General features: G+C 36.8%; 1 protein-coding gene across 1 annotated transcript in view; it reads right to left on the bottom strand.

The window, feature by feature from the left end:
* The window catches only part of ADAMTS20 (ADAM metallopeptidase with thrombospondin type 1 motif 20), a gene marked incomplete at both ends in the record, with an annotated part of 88581 nt that overhangs the window by 10387 nt on the left and 56762 nt on the right, over positions 1 to 21432 (bottom strand). Inside the window, 3 exons of the mRNA XM_080623836.1 lie at positions 632 to 799; positions 19809 to 19985; positions 21008 to 21169. Of these exons, the coding sequence (XP_080479962.1) occupies positions 632 to 799; positions 19809 to 19985; positions 21008 to 21169 (507 nt within the window). The remainder of the gene's footprint in view (positions 1 to 631; positions 800 to 19808; positions 19986 to 21007; positions 21170 to 21432) is intronic.

The following is a 21432-nucleotide window of genomic DNA, read 5'->3' as shown; positions in this document are numbered from 1 at the left end:
TATATTTAATTGTGATGTGCATAAACCCTTAACCCATCCTGACAATTATTTCCATTGATGCATTGTGCAATGAATCATGGAATCATAGAATAGTTAGGGTTGGAAAGGACCTTAAGGTCATCTAGTTCCAACCCCCTTGCCATGGGTAGGGATACCTCACACTAAACCATGTCACCCAAGGCTCTGTCCAACCCGGCCTTGAACACCACCAGGGATGGAGCATTAGCAACTTCCTTGGGCAACCCACTCCAGTGCCTCACCAGCCTCGCAGTAAAGAATTTCCTCCTTATATCCAATCTAAACTTTTAAGTTTGAACCCGTTACCCCTTGTCCTATCACTACAGTCCCTAATGAAGAGTCCCTCCCCAGCATTCATATAGCCCCCCTTCAGATACTGGAAGGCTGCTATGAGGTCTCCACGCAGCCTTCTCTTCTTCAGGCTGAACAGCCCCAACTTTCTCAGCCTGTCTTCATACGGGAGGTGCTCCAGTCCCCTGATCATCCTCATGGCCCTCCTCTGGACTTGTTCCAACAGTTCCATGTCCTTTTTATGTTGACTACACCAGAACTCCAGAATATGCTCTTGTGTTGTACTTTCATAGAGAACGTAATTACAGCAGAGTTTACATACCTCTTTCCATCTGCTGGCCTTCCAAGCAGGACATCTTCCAGCTCGACATATTTTGTATGTCCGTGGTTTTTTCAAATGCCTGCAGTTTCCTTCTTCTATTTTAACTTGGAAGCTATTAAAACAATGCACATCACGAAACTTCAAACCTTTTCCACAGGAAACAGAACACTGAAAAGAGAAGTGTATTTCAGTACCTTATGAAAAATCTCTAATGAGAAAAGCAGAAGCAGCTCTGGCCTTGCCCAAAATGGACTCTATAGGAATATGTTTCTGTATGATGACTGTATTATGACACAATATCTACGGTACGTATCTGAAATTTCTGTGTTAGCTCTTGTTTACCGAGTGTTAATGATCAGATGCAAAACACTCTGATGTCTTTTTAATTCTTTGATGTTGTTATTCACAAATGCCTGAGCTCAGCCATCCATATCCATGCATGAGACAGACTGATACGATGATCTCACAAGAACATGCTCTAGTAGCCTTCTTTCCAGCACACACATCACTATTTTCATGTAAACATGATGCTTATCATAAGCATTAAAGAAAGGAAAATACCTAATCATGGGTGTGCATGCTTGTGGCTGGCACCTCCCTTCTGTGAGCTTTGGGTATTTTGTTGTATGAGATAAAGAGGCAAGAGAAGAGGTATAGACACTGCAGGTTCGGGTGCAGTCCTTGGTCTTGCATACAATAAATACTGGGGCACAGTCTTCCTCTGCCATTCCAGTATCCTGTTTCCTCCAGAAACAGGCTACATACATACAGGCTCTAGGACCTCCTTCCCTTCATCCTAAACCCAGGGGGCTGCAGTAGGTGTGAATCCCATCCCAGCAGTATGCACTAGCCATGATGAGAGCATATCTGACAGATCAGTCTCTTCTGGTGAAAGGGCCATTCCTCTGCTAAATTGCTGGACTGCTGTGAGGCTTCTGTGAGGGTTGATTTTAATTCTCCAAATCAGGACTCTCTTATTCATCTGCCAAGCAGAGCTGTAGGTTCTAGGGAAAGTTCAGTCAAACAAGGAACACCATCCTGTCAAACAGCTTTGATCAATGGACACAATTCCTTTTCTGTCTGGAAAGAAAATATGCCTCATTTGTTCTAGATTTCCTCCGTACTTTATTTTACACTTTATTCCTACACAATCAGGGAGAGAACGAATATTACAATAAAAACATAATTTCTAAGTGGATGTGTAAAAGGGATATAAACACAGACTTTCTTCAAAAACAGTGAAGAGATTTCTCTTCCTTTTCATGTAACATTTTCATCTTGGTCTGTAGCAACAGACGCTAACTTAACCAAGCACTTTTAATCACATGTATCTTCCATTTTCATGAAATGAAGCTCAGTGCATACAGCTTTCAGAACAAAACCTGGCAAATATTTGTCTGAGAAAACAGCTGGAGAAAATTTGTTAAAATACAGAACAAGCAGCTATAATACATTAACCTGTGAGGCTGTGAAATCTTTCAGTACACTGTGCTAAAGAGAATCTCAGCTGACTCACTTGTCCTCAACACCACAGGGATTCTTACGTGCCCTTGAACTATATATGTGTAATCTTAAAGGATTCATTGAAACTACCAATGTGTTTAAAAACACATCTTTGTAGAATAAAGCAATATTTATCACACAGTACAATGGATAGCATGCTTCTCTTATAAATAATATACTATATAATATAGTATAAACTATGATTATATTTGAAAAAAGGTAAGAGTACAGATTTGGCCACAACTTGCCTTTTACACATCTGCTATACAATTCCAGTAAATAGAATGTTTGCTTCTAAATTGAATCTTTTTGTTACAGCAAAGCCTTTCAATTTATCATTTTAAAACATGGTTCATGTAGTTTTACAATTTATGTTTCATTAATTTAGGAACTACTGTAAGACAAGAAGATAACAAAAATTACCCAAAACTTTTCACTATGAATAACACAGGTCAGAAAACTTGAAATTCTGCTAACCATATAATTATAAAAGCATTTCATAAAACTCTGCTCTGAATTCAAAGGATTTTATTATAAAAGCAGGCAAGATAACATGTATGCATGAAAACTAAAATACTGATACTATTTTGATAATTGATTCTATTCTCCCTTATAGCTTTGGGACTTTTTTCCCTAGGAATTTCAATCATAAAATGTAAAAATAAAGGATCTAAATTCTGGAGACTCTTCCTTTTTATTCTGCAATCGTATGTAAATGAAGTGCAGCACAGAGTTACTTAACATACCCCTATGAGGTGCTGGAAAACACCATATACTCCTCTTTCCTCAGTGGCTTTCGTCTGTGGAGGAAGCACCACCTAGGCTCCAGAGGGCTATCAGGCAGAGAGAAGCCTTCTAGTCTTCCTGGGGACAGCATTCCAGGCTAAGAACTGCAACCAAAATTTGTGTCCTAGGAAGTCTCCACATCAGGAAATGAGGCTACCATGCCACAGAATCATATCACAGCACAGAATGATCTCACTCTTTCTTTTCTCATTGCCTTCAACATTAAGACAGCACTTTTCAGTATATACATATTTGTTTATACAGCTACCTTTAATTCCACAAAAATGAGATTATTGTACAGGGCTAACGGCTACTAATAGCAGGAGAATGCTCACCAAAATCTCTTATCCTGCATCTTAATCTGCTAAAGATGTTCCAATAATATCTCTACCCATTACATACAACACTATATGTTTACTTCTACAGAGACAGAGCAATACTGTATATAAATTTGCTTACTCTTTTACATATTCATCAAGTTACAAATCTGATCTTGTGTTTCCATGTATCAAGACCTCCTGTTGAGTAGATCTTACTCTGAAAAAAGTAAATTTCACTGTGAAAGAGGTAATTCACTAGTAACATAATACTATGGGTTTCAATTTATGAGCTTTTAAAGTTGCTGTGGTTTTTGTTCTCGTATTGTGGTTTGTTTATTCATTGTAAGTCATGAAAGCACACTGAAGTTTAATTTTTTAGGTAATGTGCGTTCATTGTTTCCAAGTATCAGGACTGAAAGACCCTGATACTTTTAAAAGCTAAAAAACCCTAGACATTAAGCAGCCATAAACCTCTGCTTAAATACGATTTACTCGAACTTCAAACCACTAAATTAAGAAGACATTTCTTTAACACATGAAAAAGCTAATGCACTCACCCTAGATGCAGATAATCCAGGATCATCAGTGGACAGTTCAAGAGAGTATATCATTCTGCAGGTACAGTATTTTCCTGCAACTGATCAGATTCTGGCTTCAACCCTTAGCACAGCGTGCTGGAACATCTAGTCTAGGTCATGCTTGCCTAGAGAGGTTGGACCAGATGATCCTTGAGGTTCTTTCCAATCTGGCTTTCCTATGATTCTATAATAATACATAAAAATAATTCTTCAAGGGACCATTTCCTTCCAGAATGCCTTGGCATCGGATGCAGGCAGGTTCAACTGTGTTCTTTATTGGATAGTGACCCACCTTCAGCAAGAGAAATGAAGACTACTGTCCAATACAGCTTCTCATTGGAGACTACTGGCAGGTAGCCTCTCCTCCAGCACAAAGAACAAATACCAAAGAAAGGAAACTAAGTCTCTCAAATGATGAATTAAAAGTTTTAATCAATATAAAGTGAGGGATGTCTCTCAACTTTTCTATAAGGGCAGAGGACAGCTCCTGATCATTTATTTGAATGAGTAATATAAGTTCCATAGAAGATCCCTGAGTGGTATTCCCAAGTGGCTAAAGGCATCTAAGCACTGATTACAGGGACGTGCCTTGCACTGACCTCTATCCTTGCCATCAGTGTTTTCCTTAGAGATCTGCATTTTGCACACACTGACCTAAGACACCTGCCTGACTAACATCCTTTCAGCTTTGGATCATCAATGTGATGTGTGCACTAGTGAGTCAAAGTTCCACTTGTACAGAAGAGAGGCCTTATTCTGTGATCTGTGTACTTGGTGTCCTTTTAGTGCATCTAGCTGGTTGTGCATTTCTCATAAGACTGAATTTTGCCCTTCACAAGCCCATGTTCCTTCTTGTAGCTTTTAACGCCTTATTACACACTATCCGTGGAATATGGTCCTCTCATTGCTTGGTGCTCACCCTGTTCTGTGAGATGCTCTGGTAGCAATCTTCCCAAGACTTAACTCTCCTGACTGGGGAAAGTACAACTGCACTTAACTCTCTTGCTGCTTCACCTCCTTCCATTCAAACTTTAACATGGTCAAGAACAATGTAGTCACTATGACTCAATGCATCTACAGCTTGGCTTCACTTGACATCCCACACAATTGGAGCCCTATGAAATGTATGTTTTCCATATATTTTCTGTAGTTGCATGTATAGGAAAAGAAAATCCATAAAAACTTTAAATCTCAAAAGAAATATGATCATTTCATTAAAAAAATGCAAGTTGAAAAAACCATCCTGTAACTGTTTTACACAGAAAATCTAGCACTTGTCTCAACATTGGCTAAAGTAATATTTCCCATATGTCAGGTTCTTTTAAAAACATAAATCTACAGTAAAAAGCTGGATTTGATTACTATTGTTCAAAGTCATTCCATAATGCTGGTAACTAAGATTCATCTGTTTGGGTTTCTTTCATAGCAATAAATTCTGTGAGGATCAGCCTGACAGAACTCCTGGTGTTTTCTGTGGCACAGACAGACTCTCAGACAGGCATGCCTATCATCAGTTCCTGTCAAATTAAGGCTCTTTCTGCAGCTGATATGCAGAGTTCCATTCAAAGCTTTTTAACTCATTTGCTATGGTTATTATTTCACTGAAAAGTTGAAGATCTTGGATTATTTGGTGGATTTTGCCCCAAATTTTCCTAAGCTTTTCTTTCAAGGGGGTGTCTTGAGTAGGTTTGCTGATATCTCAATGGACTTCTAGATACTCAAAAGACCAGTAAATGGAAAACATATAATAGTTTCTCTTGTATTCATATTAGATACAGAGACTTAAAATACAAATGACTGTGACCAAAAGCAATATAGTAACTGCTGGTTTTGGTTTGGATAGAGTTAATTTTCTTCATAGTAGCTTGTATAGTGAACAGGCTGGGGGTGCACAAAAGGTTTGGAGGGGACATGGCTGGGACAGCTAACCAAAGGGATATCCCAGACCATATGATATGTTCAGCAATAAAATCTATGGGGAAGAAGAAAGAGGGGATGTTCAGAGTGATGGCATTTGTCTTCCCAAGTAACTATTACACATGATGGAGCCCTGCTCTCCTGGAGATGGCTGAACACCTGCCTGCCCATGGGAAGTGATGAATGAATTACTTGTCTTGCTTTGCTTGTATAAGCTCTTTTAAAAGCATGCTAGAAGTAGACTAGGACCTGCTACTGCACAAGACACTAATAAAACATTACTTTGAGCATTAGTTAGTTTAGAGTTACTTCAACTTTCAATCTGCTATATTAGAACTTCATGGGCCTGCCCTCTCCCTGTTAGCTACATCTCCCCAGGGGTCCTTGCGGTGCTTGAGCATCAAATAGGCATTTTTCAGATAAAAGTATTCAAAAACCTGTTCTTTCTTTTCAGTACGCAGACTACTATCAAGAAGCAACACAGACTCTGTAATGAAGGTCCTACTGAATTCTTGGATTCAGAGTCAGTAATTCTTCACTAAAACAAGTACAAACACTTGTGCCATTAGCTCAAGCACTCAGAATGACCAAACATCCTATTAGTCTTGACAAAGAGTGGATTGAGCTCCAAGAGGTATGTAATTTACTGTTACATCTAAGTGTCACCTATGTTAGCTACAGAAGTTACACTGAAGATATTTTTAAGTCACTTCATCGAGCACAGCTTAATTTCAAAAGTTCAGTGTTATATCACATTCTTCTGGTGTTCAGAAAATGTCTTGATTTGATTGAGTCCTTGCAGCTGCAGCCTGTAAGTCCATTTTGACACTTTTCTAACTGTGTTTTTGCAGGTACAGTGATGGAAGTGAGGAAGGCCAGGGTAAGGAGGACTCAAGAGACTTCATCCAATCCATCACGCTGCTCAGAGTTTGGATGGGCTATACCTGGACCATTCCTGACAGCAGTTTGTCTTCAATAACAGGGATGCTACAGCCTCTCTTGCATGAATTTCTCCATTGCAAAACCATCTTAGAAATACTTAGAAAAAGTATTTCAGGATTTAATGACAATATCTTTTGCTGTTAAATAAGATGATTACTTCCCATTCTACTCTTAGCAGACTCAGAAACACTCACCCGATATAACCACCGATTATGTTTTGAAAGTGTATCTCATTCAGTCCATTCTTCTATAGACTTGCTCTTGAAAAACACAGCTATCCCAGCCTTTCCTCCAAGTGTCTTACCATTCATGCTGCTGTCCTTTGAACCCTCCAACTGTCTGCGTGTTTTTTTATGTGGATGCGTCCAACCAAGACTGTATGCTGTGTATCAGCTGACGCACTAGATAAAACATGCCATAAGAGCATGCACCCAGCAGCATATACCCAGTATTATTCTTCTTTGTTCAAGCTCTTTGTGGCCTTCCTGGTTTGCAGAGTTCTAGACAACATTTGGAAGGTAAGTTCTAGAATTAAAACCTACTTTCTGCAGTAATATTTGCAATCATACTGCAAACATCATGGGATCTTTGAGGTAAATTAATAAAACAATTACCTCCTATAAGCATGATACATGATAATCCATTCCACTCGGGCTGCAATACTACCCCCTGATCCAAACATCACCTAGATGACATTCCTACCACACAATTTGACTGGATCTCTAAGCTCAGTAAGGTTTTTTCTAATTATTTAATAATTAGACTGTATTCTAGTGACCAAATGCACTGCCAGCTGAGCCCAGTGAGTCCCAACAGGTCCCTTTCTCTCAAGCAGATGAACAACTGCTGAGTGGTGTCTACTTGTAGAAAGCTCTTAAATAGCCTCCACAGTTACTGCAAATTCCTCTCTCTGTTGCCTTTGCATGAGGAAATAAAAGCATACCTCTTGTGCATCAAAACTTGAAAGGTGAGGGGGAAAGACATGATAGGGCTTTCAAAGAAGGACCTGGTCATCTATTTCATCTGTGCAAAGCTTGAGGTAATGGATAGTGCTTTGCGAAGTCAGAGAGGCTAGATTAAAAGACTTATTCGCAAATCTAAGTAGAATGCATAAATGAAATTCTGTGGATGATCATTAAGTGGAATTTCAAGGGTTCTGGTTTCGATTGTTCCAACAGCTGCAAGGAGCATTGCTGTTCATCTGCTATCCAGGCATATCGCTGTTTCGCTGAATGAGCTCCCTCATTAAGGTTACTGCCAGGAGCACAGGGCAAAAAAATTCAGACCATGTGATGGCAACTTTAAATATCGGCTAAATTCCGCTGTAGCATCAACAGCCCACTGCTGTCTAAAGCCTGGCATCCTTTTTGATGCCAACTACAGAGCATCTGAAAAACATGCTCAGCTCCCCGCCTACCATGATACTTAGCCAGGCTTCACTTTGCTGTGTATTGCCAACTTGTCCACATACATCTCATAATGAGCCTGTAAGCTTTTCCAGTCAGCAACCTTCTCTTTGTTTTACCTACCTAACACACTTAGCACGATTTGACCTGCAAACAAGCTTTTAGCTATTATAGTAACACAAGAAAAACGCAACAGCCAAAACAGCCGCAACATTATGTCAGCAATTATAGGATTTGGCTTCTACACTACCTGTATCTTTAGATCCTGGTGGATATTCAGTTATATCCTGCCATAAAGAGTGAAAACTCCTGATGCCAGGTAAAAACCTCAAGCTTTAGGGGGACTGCGAACTGATAAATAAAACAAAAGCCTTTCATAAAAGTTCACTGTAAAGCCTGAAAAATACTAATCATATAATTCAGAAAGCCAAATCTGAGCCTAAGCAATATTCAAGTCTACGTTTCATAATAAGGAAACAAATTTGACTCAAATTCTGGACAAGAGTATAGTCAACATAGCATACAGGGAGAAGACTACCATCTTCCCATTTTCTGTAAGAGTATAATCCAAGGCATTAGAAAACAATTATGTTGCATTCCATGTTGTGGCAAAGCCATTTCTCATGGATTATGGAGATATTTAGTGTGAGTGTTGACGAAAGGCTGTGTGGCGCAGGGAAAGAGGAGGAAAATAAGATGAACTAAACAGTGGCAAAAATACACGAAAGACTAGAAAGAGAGGGAAATTCTTCACAGAAAATTAGTATCATATTTTATTGGACTCAAACATGAATAGTTGAGTCAAAGGCCAAAATCAGACTCAGTTGTCCCCATTGGTTGTCCCCAGAAATTATTTTCTTTGGGGTTTCAGCTTCCCTGGAAGAAGAGCTCATGGTCAGACACATCAATAACCTAACACAGAACCATCTACCAGTGGCAGGCATGCTAACTCTGCTACATAACAGCATCAGTGACATGAAAAAGCCTTGTGCAAATTGAAGATATTTTGTGTTTCTGTTAATGTCTGCTTGCTACTTTATCAAACAATAATCACAATTTCATGAGTTTATGATTAGTATGTTCTCCTTCAACAATAATGACATATCACGTTTAGCATCTCATTTAACACTTCATTTTATGGGTTACATTTTATCTCTCAGTTACAGTGAAAATTGTATATTCTTCCTGCCTTATGTGCTCTTGATTTGAATCCATTGCATCTGGTAACCACCTGATAACCAGAAAAATAACAGGTATTTCTGCCTGCTTTCAGCAGCCATTTGGTAGGCTCTGTGTTGTGGTTTAAGCCCAGCTGGCAACCCAGAACGACGCAGCCACTCGCTCACTTCTCCCTCTTCCTCCCCCTGCTCACAGAAGGATGGGGAGGAGAATCAAAAGAATGTAACTCCCATGGGTTGAGATAAGAACAGTCCAGTAGCTAAGGTATGTCCTGGGTTCAATAGTAGCAGTCATTTTTCTACTCCCTAGTAGCTGGTGCAGGGCTGTGGTTTTGACTTTCAGCCTGGGAACAGCGCTGATAACACCGATGTTTTTAGTTGTTGCTCAGTAATGTTTACTCTGATCAAGGACTTCTTGAGTCTCATTCTCTGCCAGGGAGGAGGGGAAGCCAGAAGGAAGCAGAGACAGTACACCTGACCCAAACTAGCCAAAGAGGTATTCCATACCACAGCACGTCATGCCCACTATATAAACTGGGGGCAGTTACCCGGAAGGGCTAGATCATTGCTCAGGTAGGGCTGGGTATCAGTCGGCGGGTGGTGAGCGGTTGTATTCTCTTCCCTTGTTATTTCACTTATCATTATTATTATTGGTGGTAGCAGCAGTGGTTTTGTGTTATACTGTTGTGGTTTAAGCCCAGCTGACAACCCAGAACCATGCAGCCGCTCGTTCACTCCTCCCCCTGCTCCCGGAGGGATGAGGAGGAGAATTGAAAGAATGTAACTCCCACGGGCTGAGATAAGAACAGTCCAGTAAATAAGGTATAACACAAACCACTACTGCTGCCACCAATGCCAGCAGGTGTCTCTGCTTCCTCCCGGCTTCCCCTCCTCCCTGGCAGAGCATGAGACTCAGAAAGTCCTTGGTCAGAAAGTCCTTGGTCAGAGTAAACATTACTGAGCAACAACTAAAAACATTGGTGTTATCAGCGCTGTTCCCAGGCTGAAAGTCAAAACCACAGCACTGTGCCAGCTACTAAGAAGGAGAAAAATGACTGCTAATGCTGAACCCAGGACACTCTGCTACCTCATGTACAGGTGTTGTCACTGAAGGGTCTGCATGTACCTCTGCTAAGAACTTCAGCATCAGCCCTCATTCAAGCAACTGTATCACTGTAGTTAACAACAGTATATATATATTTATATATATATATATGTATATAAGCACTGTGAAGTATGACCAGCTTATTAATTGCTGAGAAGGATAGAACAGATAAACTACATTGCTCAGCCAGCATTCCTGCTACAACGTACCTGGTACGTGTACCTAACTTCTATCATGTTTCAGCTGAATGATATATACAACAGACAGCTGAGGCAAATCACAATTAGAAATACAGAAGAGTGGTAAACTAAAAACAAATAAACAACAACAATAACAAAGAAAAACAACACAAGAAATAAAACCCCTAAAACAACACACCAGACAATTCTGCCTTACCTGTCCTTCTGAAATCAGTGGCAAACAGGAACAGAGGTAGACCCTCACTAGGTCTTTCTGAAAATCTTAATCTACAACTATTAATTTGTGTCTAATTTACAAAGTGAATAGTAATCCTGCTGTTTGTTTTTGATACATCCTAGAAAGTATTTGGTTCAGGCACTTTTACCATTACAACACTGCAGATGACAATTGCTGGCTTGGCCAGACTTTAGCAAGTCTCATCTTTCTTTATTCTACAGTCATGTAACACTAGTAACACCTTTCAGCAATTACATGAAGGCAGGAACACTGGAAACAAAGTGAACAAAGTGCAAGCATCAAGAAAGAAGGGAGGTAGAAATGGAGATAGGAGACCTCAGGGAAATCCAGTATAAGCAAATGAAATGCAGGGTTTTTTCACCCTCTGTTTCCAATAAATGGATAAATTTCTGGACTCATTTCCCAAGTGGAGAAAAACACATGCATCTGGGTCCATCCAGCAGTTATGTTCACAAATCTCCAAGAAAACCAAACAGCAACCTAAAGTGAATCCATGTTACTTCAAACAACCGGACACAGTTTAAGAGAGTGCATCAGAGGGAGGATAGCCTCCTGCCTCTTGTGAAGCTTTGGAAAACTGAACAAATGCATGTGAATGACTTAATCTGCATTTTCACTAAAAGCAATGTTCGCCCCTTGAGAGTGACATTTTATTCATAGATCTTCACAATAAAAGTTGGACCATATTTTTAACATGATGAAGGATCTCTGGTATGGAAGCTACATCTGCATAACCAAAGGCATTGCACAGAAAAAGAAAGCACTTGTATATTTTCTTTCCATAATTTAAATATATGGATTCTTCTTTTTTATCCAAAGAGACAGTCTTTCAGTTAACTAATAATCACAAAAGTAAGTAGAGATAACGACATCTTACAACGATAGACTAACTAGTTTTAGCCAAATTCGCAAAAACCTAAACATAAGCAGAAGAAACACCCGATCCCAGCAACTGTATCTCTGGTTTATCATTTTCAATCATGCTAGCAGCAGCAAAACAGTAGCTTGGAAATTAAAGGAATAACTAACAGATGAGCTCTGTCACTGTCTCTGCTCTAGAGCAAAGTATCACTTCACTTATTTGATTAAAAACTAAGGTCTTGTATCTGAACTTTAAAGAAAACTAGAAATTAAAACAATAAATACTGCAATGATATAGTATTGTCAGAGATTTTTCAAAACATAGAAGCATGCAAAAATATAACTTTATGGCACTTAACTAAATGGCAACTAAATAATAAAAATAACACAAATTATTTTAAATAGGGTTGAGGGCAAAAACATGAGTAGATTTTAGATCAAAAATACAACATTTTACCTACCTTCACATGTTGAATTCCAATTTGTTTTCAACCTAAGACATTCTCCTGTATATTTTCCATTTACTTTCTTTCAAAGAAAGGGCTACAAGTCCCATAATAGAGAACTGCAGAACATTTTGTTCATTTCCTAACCTATACCAGGTAACCAAAATATTGGTGTATTCACCTTCACAAATGTTAGGAAATGCCAATACTCTGAGACATGTTTAATAACTTTTACATTTGGGTCTCAAAACCACTTTGAACCAGTATTTATGAGTTGTGACTGGAGTTTTCAAAACTGCCGCATATATTAAGGCAGCTCAGAATGATTTTCACATGGATCTGACGATGCAGAACCCTTCAGCTTTTCTGAAGGTTCTAACTGCAAAAAAAGAAATAAATACATCAGTAGCTTCACATTCCTTTTGCTTTCATTAAATGGCTCTATGTATTTAGGAATGGTGTTAAGGACCACCTGCCTTTTTCACCTTCCAATATTCTGGGAGTTTTTTGTTTGTTTGTGGGGATTTTGTTTGGTTGGTTTGGTTTTTACTTTGACTTACTTTTACTTGTCCTTTTTCTAAATGGAGCATCTGAAAGCTCTTCAAACCTCCTCATGCAAAAGTGTTTCAGGAATGTAAGAAAATATGTTATGTCTTTAAGATTAAGAGCTGAGAATTACGTTATGATACTCAGTTTTCAATATCTTTTGCCAGGGACTAAGTTGGACCAGGACTGGGCCATAAAATTATAGCTCCAGCAAAAGGTTCAACAGCCAGTATCTTTAAGCTTTATCATCAAAGATTATGTGCCAAGTACCTATTCCAGTCCACTGACATCAGATGCTGCTTTTACCATTAACAATATATATATATATATATATTTTCCCTGTTCAAATGTAAGGGCTCTCCCCATGAAAACCATGTCACTAAAATATCTCACCAAGTTCACTGCAACATGAAGATTACTCAGTGGTAAAACCCCCCCACTTTCAGCAGAAGTGGTTAGTTTCCACCCTTTCCCCCACCCCCTTTATTTTTTTATTCTTTAAGACTTTAAACATTAGCATTCCTTAATAAAGGACACATTAAATATAAAGACAAAGCCACACAACATGCATAAAAAAGAAGGGTTAAAATGCAACTGTATTTCACAGACACAAGTCACAGTCATTAAATTAAATTATCACACATACATTAGAACTTATTTATTATTTCAAGCTATACAGGCAACATAGCACCAATAAGGATAAATTTCCTCTAAGCTTGATGAACAGTACACAAATATTTGTTTTTTGAATTCTGTAAACAAGCATCTTGTTTCATTTTTACCAGAATTACCCTAAATGAAATCCACTATCCCAAGTCTGGTTTATGATATTATTTGGGTAGTGACATATGTTATCAGTTCTCTCTGAAAAGGTCCCTCCCATTTCCAAAGTTTTAAAAAATGAATAGCATATGCCAACATGAAGATTTCAGCCAGTGGGATATTAAATAAATGTGCTGTATTGGTAATGAGGTATTCTGAAGTTCGACATTAGCCAGCAGCAGAAGTAGAGGTAAAAGACTGAAGCTGGTTTCGAAAACCAAGTTCACTGATTCTGAATTCCCTTTTAATATAAAAGATTATCTTTAAAGATATAAATACTTTTTACACATAGAAAAACTGAATGAAGGCACTTATCATACATAGCAAGTTTTTTTGCATTAAAATGAAAACAAGTAAATATTTTACTTAGGCAACTTTGAGCTGCTTCTGCTCCTGCAGAAATCAATGGCATGCCTGGCAGTAACAACAACGGAAGGCGACTGGGATGTCAGTTCTTAAAAAGAAGTTTATATTTATTAAAAGCAGTAGTAGATTTCTTCCACTAGTGCAAAGACAGAATTACGTTTAAATTATGCTGAAGCAACTACAATGGAAACTGAAGAACTAGAAAAACAGCCACTTTAAATGAACATTACATTATGTGTCTGCAGGGTAATATGTAATAGCAGTAAGATATTTCTGACACTTGAAGGTAAATTAGAAGATGAGCAGATCCACCTTTTTATGCCTGTTTTCTCTGGAATCACGAGTAATACTTATGAAATTACATAAAAATCCTAAGAGAGAAGAAAAGTAACAAAAAAATAAATCTTTATTTTACCAACACTTCAGACAATCAAAATATAGTTCTCTTCTATAAGGGTCAAGTCTTGCCTACATCACTAACCATAAAGACACCTCAGCACAATCTGCACAATTCTGTTTCTACAGAACTCAGAAAAGCGACCATTCTTAACCTCTAGTTTTGTGGGACTTCTTTTTCAATATTATTTGAACAGTTAGTGAAACACTTGTCTGTGATACTTAATTTTTTGACTAACAACAAATTACCATTGAGACAACTAGCTTGTTGTCAGTATTTTGTTCTTTTAATAGTGTTAGAACAATGCAAAAGTACTCTAAACAAGTACTATTCTTGGGAAAGTTGTGTCTGTCCACATTTAATCTAAGATCCCTTTAATTACAGAAGGTATCTTTAAAGCCTTTAATTAAGAAAAGAATTCACAGTTATTATCTGACTTCACAACTGCTTTATGGTAGAATTTCAGGACAAACTTCATAAGTCCTAACTTTAAAAAGAACTGCATGTATCATAGCTCAACTCACAATACAGATGTGAAGTAAAAGAGCATAAAGCCCAACATGCTAAGAAAAAAAAGTGCTAATGACTGCACTACAATTAAATCACATTGGAGAGTATAAATCTTCTTCCATTAGTATTCAAATAAAATTCTAAATGTAGATGTTTTCAAGAAAATCTAACAGAAAATAAAATCCTCAAGATGGACCATAACTATACTATGCTCTGAACCATATCTGGTACTGCTTATCAACAAAGCTGTACAATGACCATCTGTGAAACTGTTCAGATGAGGAAAGTACAATACCTCAAAAAGAGGTGAAGCCGAGTGTGCTACAGAGCAAAGGCATAACGGCTCACTTTTGTGGCAATACTTGTTACGTTCAAGTTACAGCAGTGTCCTGTGCTGCATCTTCTCAGATAAGACATGCACGCAGTAACCTAATTGGTTTAAAATGTGTTGTGAAGATAACAGACTACCGCAGTCAGCTTTAGGTAACACCCATTTACAACCTGGATTCAGTAATACAGGTATGTATTCTTCCTAACGGAGTGAGAAAGGATAAGAAGCAAACATGTATTTCAAGTCAAGGCGCACCTGGTTAAAATGTCTCTGATAAAATTTGGGTTGCTATCCACACTCATACAAGAACTAAAGTCCTAATGAAATACAAAGCTTCCAAGGTAACATCAATAGATACCACTAACTGCCTAAGCAGGAAACTTGCTGTTTGGCTACCTGGCTTTCCAAGGGTTTTGGTAAGCACTGAAAAATTAGGAGGGGGCAAAAATAAAATCAAACTCCTATCAAAATTCTTGTCATCCAAAAATGCAAAGAAACTTTCCTCACTATGTGAAGCTGGAAGGCACTGTCATGCCATATATGAATAGCCTACTTTATTTCTCCAGTGTAATTCCTCCTCACACTCTATAAAACTTTTCAGAAAATATATAAACTGAAAGGTAATAAAAGCATATACGTATCAGGAATTTTGAGAAACTTGCACTTCTTTTCTGTTGCGCAGCAACAACTTAGGAGGCATAGAAAAAGAGACTAGAAAGGAAGACAGGACCATTTAACCAAGAGATAAATACAAAATTCTTAAAAGAAATTGAGCTAAAAAGGGGAAGCTTTAGTTAGTAGTCAAATACAATCCTTGAAGTGAAGGCATCACAGAAAACTTCCATTAAGAAAAGCATACTAAAGGAGTAGAAGAGTTACCTTCTGTTGACCAGCAGAAAGAAGAGAAAAAAATGTATGTTCACATTAAAAGTTTTGCCAGGTACCAGGCCACAGCTTTGGCACTTGATATTTCCTAACTTGTTACTGTGTGTCTAATTATTTCCCAGCTAAGTACTGCTAAAAGTAGTATTTTGTTCTCTAGAATAGAATACTAGAAAAGCTACTTCACATTGGTGCTACACATGAAAACTTTGCAAGACTTAATGTGTCTTGCAGATTGTACCTGCACCCTGCATCTGAAGATTTGTTGTATCTAAACGCAACCGCTGATCCAACTAACAGTTGATTCGATTACATTCCCACATACTTTTTGTCAGGTAAGAGATCATTGTTTGGCTAAGAATACTAAAGCACATGGATATAGTAAATACTGCTCAAAGGAAAAAAAAGGCTAGTATGGAAAGTAACAAAGCAACATTCTAGAACTCGATTTAGATAGATTATTCTACAACCCTTCTAGCACAAAATTGCTGTATCTAGTCATTACAGTTCAGTTTTAAAACCTTTTGGTATCTCCGTGAATTTGCAATACTCTCTCTTTTAACGTTTTAAGTGAAAAACAACTTTTTACCATTAGGGTCAGAAAACCTGAACCTCTCTGATGAAAACCAATTTTTTGGTCTTTTTGCATGGACTAAACACAACCCCCCAGTAATAATGCACTGTAGAAATAAGGGATACAGAAAAAGTCTATATTAGAACAAAGTATTCTTAGCCAGCTGTCAGAATGCTATGGAATTTTTCTTGACATTATACAATGTGGCATATGGTTTCCATACTTCTTAGCTTGTAATTTATTCATTCTTTCATGAAGTTTTGGATCATTGCCTCAATCCCTTCACTAATGAAACTGGAGCAGTCTAAAAGAAAAATATTCAAGATATATGGGCCAAATTTACTGGTGGTGCAATTCCATTAAAATAAACAGCTATATTTACCTCAACTATTATTTAACTTAGAAATATATCATTAGTATGTATATATAAAAATATATATGTCTGTATCATAGTTTTGATATATTAAAGAAGAGATAGTGTACTTAGATACATATCAATTAGGCAATGAAATCTTGAAATCAGACACTATAAAGTGTAACAGCCCATAACTGCTAAACTGCAGAAAGCATCAACCAGACTTCTGGCTTCAAATCATAAACAGAGCCTTTCTTGCAACTGCCCTATCATGCATTTACAAGACATGTTTTATTTTAATTATGTTCTGTGAAATGAATCAAAACCTGAAAGAAAAGTACTTACAAGGCATATTGCTAGAAGTCTTCTGTCCTCAAATACATAGTGATAGCTAGCAGAAGAAATTAGAATGCCCCAATATGGAAGAGAGCATAAAAGACGCTGACAACTGATAAACTAGGTCCTTCTCTATGGTTTGTCAGGTCCTTGACTCAGGATTCTGAATCAGTCTTAGGTAATTTGACTTTTCCCTGAATGTATTTCCATTGGAATCTAAAATCTAAGAGGAGACTCTCTGACTATGTAAAAGCCAGAATAGTTCGTGAGTGAATCTTTTAGTTCAGACATGGTTTATACAAAGCTACCTAAGAATAAGGAAAATGGTTTTTAAGCAATTTTGTTAGCCATTTCTGAACTGAATGGGCCAGGCAGGGCCAATATTTAGGAGGCTAAGGAGTTGTTATAGGTAAAGCGATTGCTCAGAAATTCCCTTCCTTCTATTCTCCCTCTCCACCTATCACACTTGTACCACGCATGAACAGAAGTAAAAGATGGCAGAATCTATTATGGCAAATTACATACCATATTGGAAGCTTCCTATTTCAGTTTCTACTTACACAATGGAATCTCACTAGTAGGTATAAAAGTGTAGTGCACTGCTGTCCAAATACATAAATATTACTGAATACTTATCAAAAATAGAAATAGTGTTTTTTCTGGTTCTTGATGTCTTTACAGAGAAGGGAGTAAGTGCAGATAGGACATGCTTGATGTCTCCAGCCTCCAGACAGTGTCCAGTCATTAACAGTCCCCTATACTGGAACCTATTATACATTAGAAAGGCATAAGATAGGCAAAGCCATGATCTATTGATGAACTATTACATCACTAGTGAACACGTCATAGATGAAGGCTAAACAAAGCTGACTGTGCTAGGGTGCAACAGTTTCTGTGACTAAGCTTCCTACTATTCTTTCATAATAGTTGTCATCAATGAAGAAACTTTGCATTGCCCAAACAGCAACAAAAATTAATTGAAGTTTGTGTGATGACAGCGTTCAAACTAGCTAAATTACAAAAAAGTGATAGCATATTGAGTATGTGAGCCTGCTTTTATTTCCTGAATCTGCTACATTTGTTTCTGCACAACACCATGTGACAGTGTGATGAAAGTAAAACTATTACTGAATAACCAGAGCTTGCAATAATATATAAAAGAGAGGCCACAAACTCTCTCTGATTACAAGTTTCCATTCTAAACTTAAGTTTGAAGGATTAAAATGGCTTTTTTTGTCAACTGAGATATAAACCAACATGAAAATCTTTGCAAAATTAAGCCAGGTTTACAATACATTACAATAGCTTACAGGTAACTATTAATGCAGGACAAACTATGGGGATGAACAGGCTGTGAATAATTTTCAATCTAAAAGGAAAACATTGAGTTCAAAGGCAACTGTGTGCTGAACGCCCTATGTCTTAGTACCTGAAGTACACTAATTAAGATTAAGCAAGTCACTACTAATTATTTGCCTAATAGCTAAATAAGATTCTCTGGTTAAACACAAACACAAAACTGTTTTGCACAGTGGAAGAAAGAGATAACTGTGGTAAATTATTAATTCAAGCTTTCATTTTAGCCTATTTGCAACAAATTTTATAATATTTTTAAAAGCACAAAGTATTTTAAACTGAAATTGGACAATATTTTAAAAAATGCTTCCATGTTAATTCAAACAACCAAAATATGCAATTTTACCATTAATAAAAACAAATCAAATAGAACTGTTGCCCTAGCCCATCTCCCAGAGCTGTTAATGACAGGCTTTTAACTGATTTTGATGGAATCAGGACTGGATCCAACCTCCTTTGATTGCCATTATTCTCCTTAGAATTAAGCACAATAATAAATATTGTCAAATTCAGAGCTTGGGGAAATATAATGTACTCTATAATGTAGAGCTTGCTATGATTGCTTAATATGTTAATAAACTGCTAGTGGCAATTTGAATGATTAATAGTGATTACTGCAGGCATTTTTGCACATTAATAGACAGTGACATGTAGACAATAACATATTATAGTTACATACATAATTATACATAGACAGCTTTAGTCACTGTTTTAAAATCACAAATATAAACTTTTATACACAAATGTACAATACGGAGCAAGATGTTTGATGACAGTGTGATATACAGGTGTGAGTTATTTTATACTTAAATATGCTATTAGAAAAAGTTATGCACAAAAAGATTTTTTTTACAAACATAAATATGTAGATAACACTACATCATAAATAACAGCATATACTTTAAAATTTAAACACAGATCAAATCATAACCCTTCAAAATAGAACAAATTATTAGGTGTTGCTTTCGGCTATGATGATTTCTGGTAATTTTCAAAATATTCCCTATGATGTTTTACAGAGCATGAAACTGTTCCCACTGAAGTAAATGGCTGTTTCCCATTTAATTCAATGACTGCAGGAACAATAAAACTACACAGACTATATTCCACATGCATTATTATTTCACTGTTACCAAATAAAATAATAAGTTTTTAAAGGTCTGGGGAAATAGAGTGACAGAAAGAACAAGAAAGTGAAAAATATTAGTGAATGCTATCGTACCGATTTCCATGGTCCCCGATGCCATGAAACATCACCAGGGCAAGAATGCACATTACATTGTGCCATATTAGGTGGCTTGTCTAGAATTTCACAGTTTTGATCACCCAACATTTGGCCAGTAGGAAGCTGACAAATCACCAGTCTTGTCTTTATTCCATCTCCACAAGTTTGAGTACACTGAAATACAGAATTTTATATGCAAGGTCTTTGTTAAGAGAGGCATCACATACTATTAAATCAAAAAGATATAGCAATATCAGTACATGTCATTATTTACTAAGTCTATTTCACATTCCCTGGGCATTCAATTTGAGAATAAGGATTTACAGTCTAATCTCGTACAATGAAAAAACAATTCTCTCACCAAAATGTTTACCAAACTACATTTTAATAGCTTATCAAGTGACTTTCTACAAAATGCTTCAGTTACAGACAATCTCGTATCCCAAAGTGAAGTTTGTGAGGATAAATGTGCATATATACTATTTGTCTTTGATAGGAGGAAAAGACGGAAATTGGTCGTAAACCAAAATTTTCTTGTCAGAAAACAGTAAACTCAGACACTGGGCACACTTTCTCATAGTCTAACATCTACAGACTAAGTATGCAATACTTAGATTCTAGTTTCTAATGAGATATTAAAAGCAATTTGATCAAAAGTGAGCATGTTCTAATGGTTTATATCTTTTCACTGTATTTCAGAGTCATCTTTTAGATGCATGATCATATTTTCATACTTCTGATTTGTAAGTATAACCCAGTAGATACTACTATTTGCAGTTACTCTAGGCAGTATCCATGAAATTTGATGTAATAGCATTTCTTTATAGCATCTTTCACTCTTTTTTAACTTGACCAGCAATTTCACTGCAGGTTTTCTGCATACAATTAATCTATTTATAATATAAAATAATTCTATCTCTCAAAATTCAAGACGCTACTGCAACACTCAATTATATGTTGTACATCCTGAGCCTCACATAATACTTACAACTTTTGGATGTGTATTTGCACTATTCATATTTACACTACAGTTGAATTTGATCAAAGAACAAAGTTCACGTAATGAGATTGAAAATTATTCTTTTTAAGTGAGTAACAAAATGTAGTTCATTTCCATTTACAATCAAATAATTATGTTACTATGTCTAAGTTTATGTAGTAAATAATATTTCCCTTTGAAAGTGAAATGATCTTACTTCTCCCCAGTTCCCATAGTTCCATCGTGGGCACGGTCCAGAATCACAGTGTCTTGACTCTGGAGGTTTTGTTGCTTCATCACAATAACTAGCACTTCTTCCTTCCTCATCTTGACATACTACCACTCGATGGTGAAATCCACCTGCACAAGTACTAGAGCACTACCAAAACATGCAAACATATGTATCACCACTGCTTAATCAGAAAAGTATCAAATATGTTGATTACAACAATTTTAAATTATTATTTTTAATGTTAACTAGCAAAACTGAAATCTGCAAATAAAAATTTCTACTATATAGAAGTATTACTTTGAAATCACAAAAATATTACATTTTTAATCTAATTATTTTCTTAATAATTATATAAATTTATATATTATATATAAATATAAAAATATAAATAATAATAAATAATAAAAATT

This window comes from Psittacula echo (assembly GCF_963264785.1).
Source record: "Psittacula echo genome assembly, chromosome: 1".
Lineage (NCBI taxonomy): Eukaryota > Metazoa > Chordata > Aves > Psittaciformes > Psittacidae > Psittacula > Psittacula echo.
The sequence above is the reverse complement of the archived record's forward strand: the minus strand, read 5'-3'. Positions and strand labels throughout refer to the sequence as shown.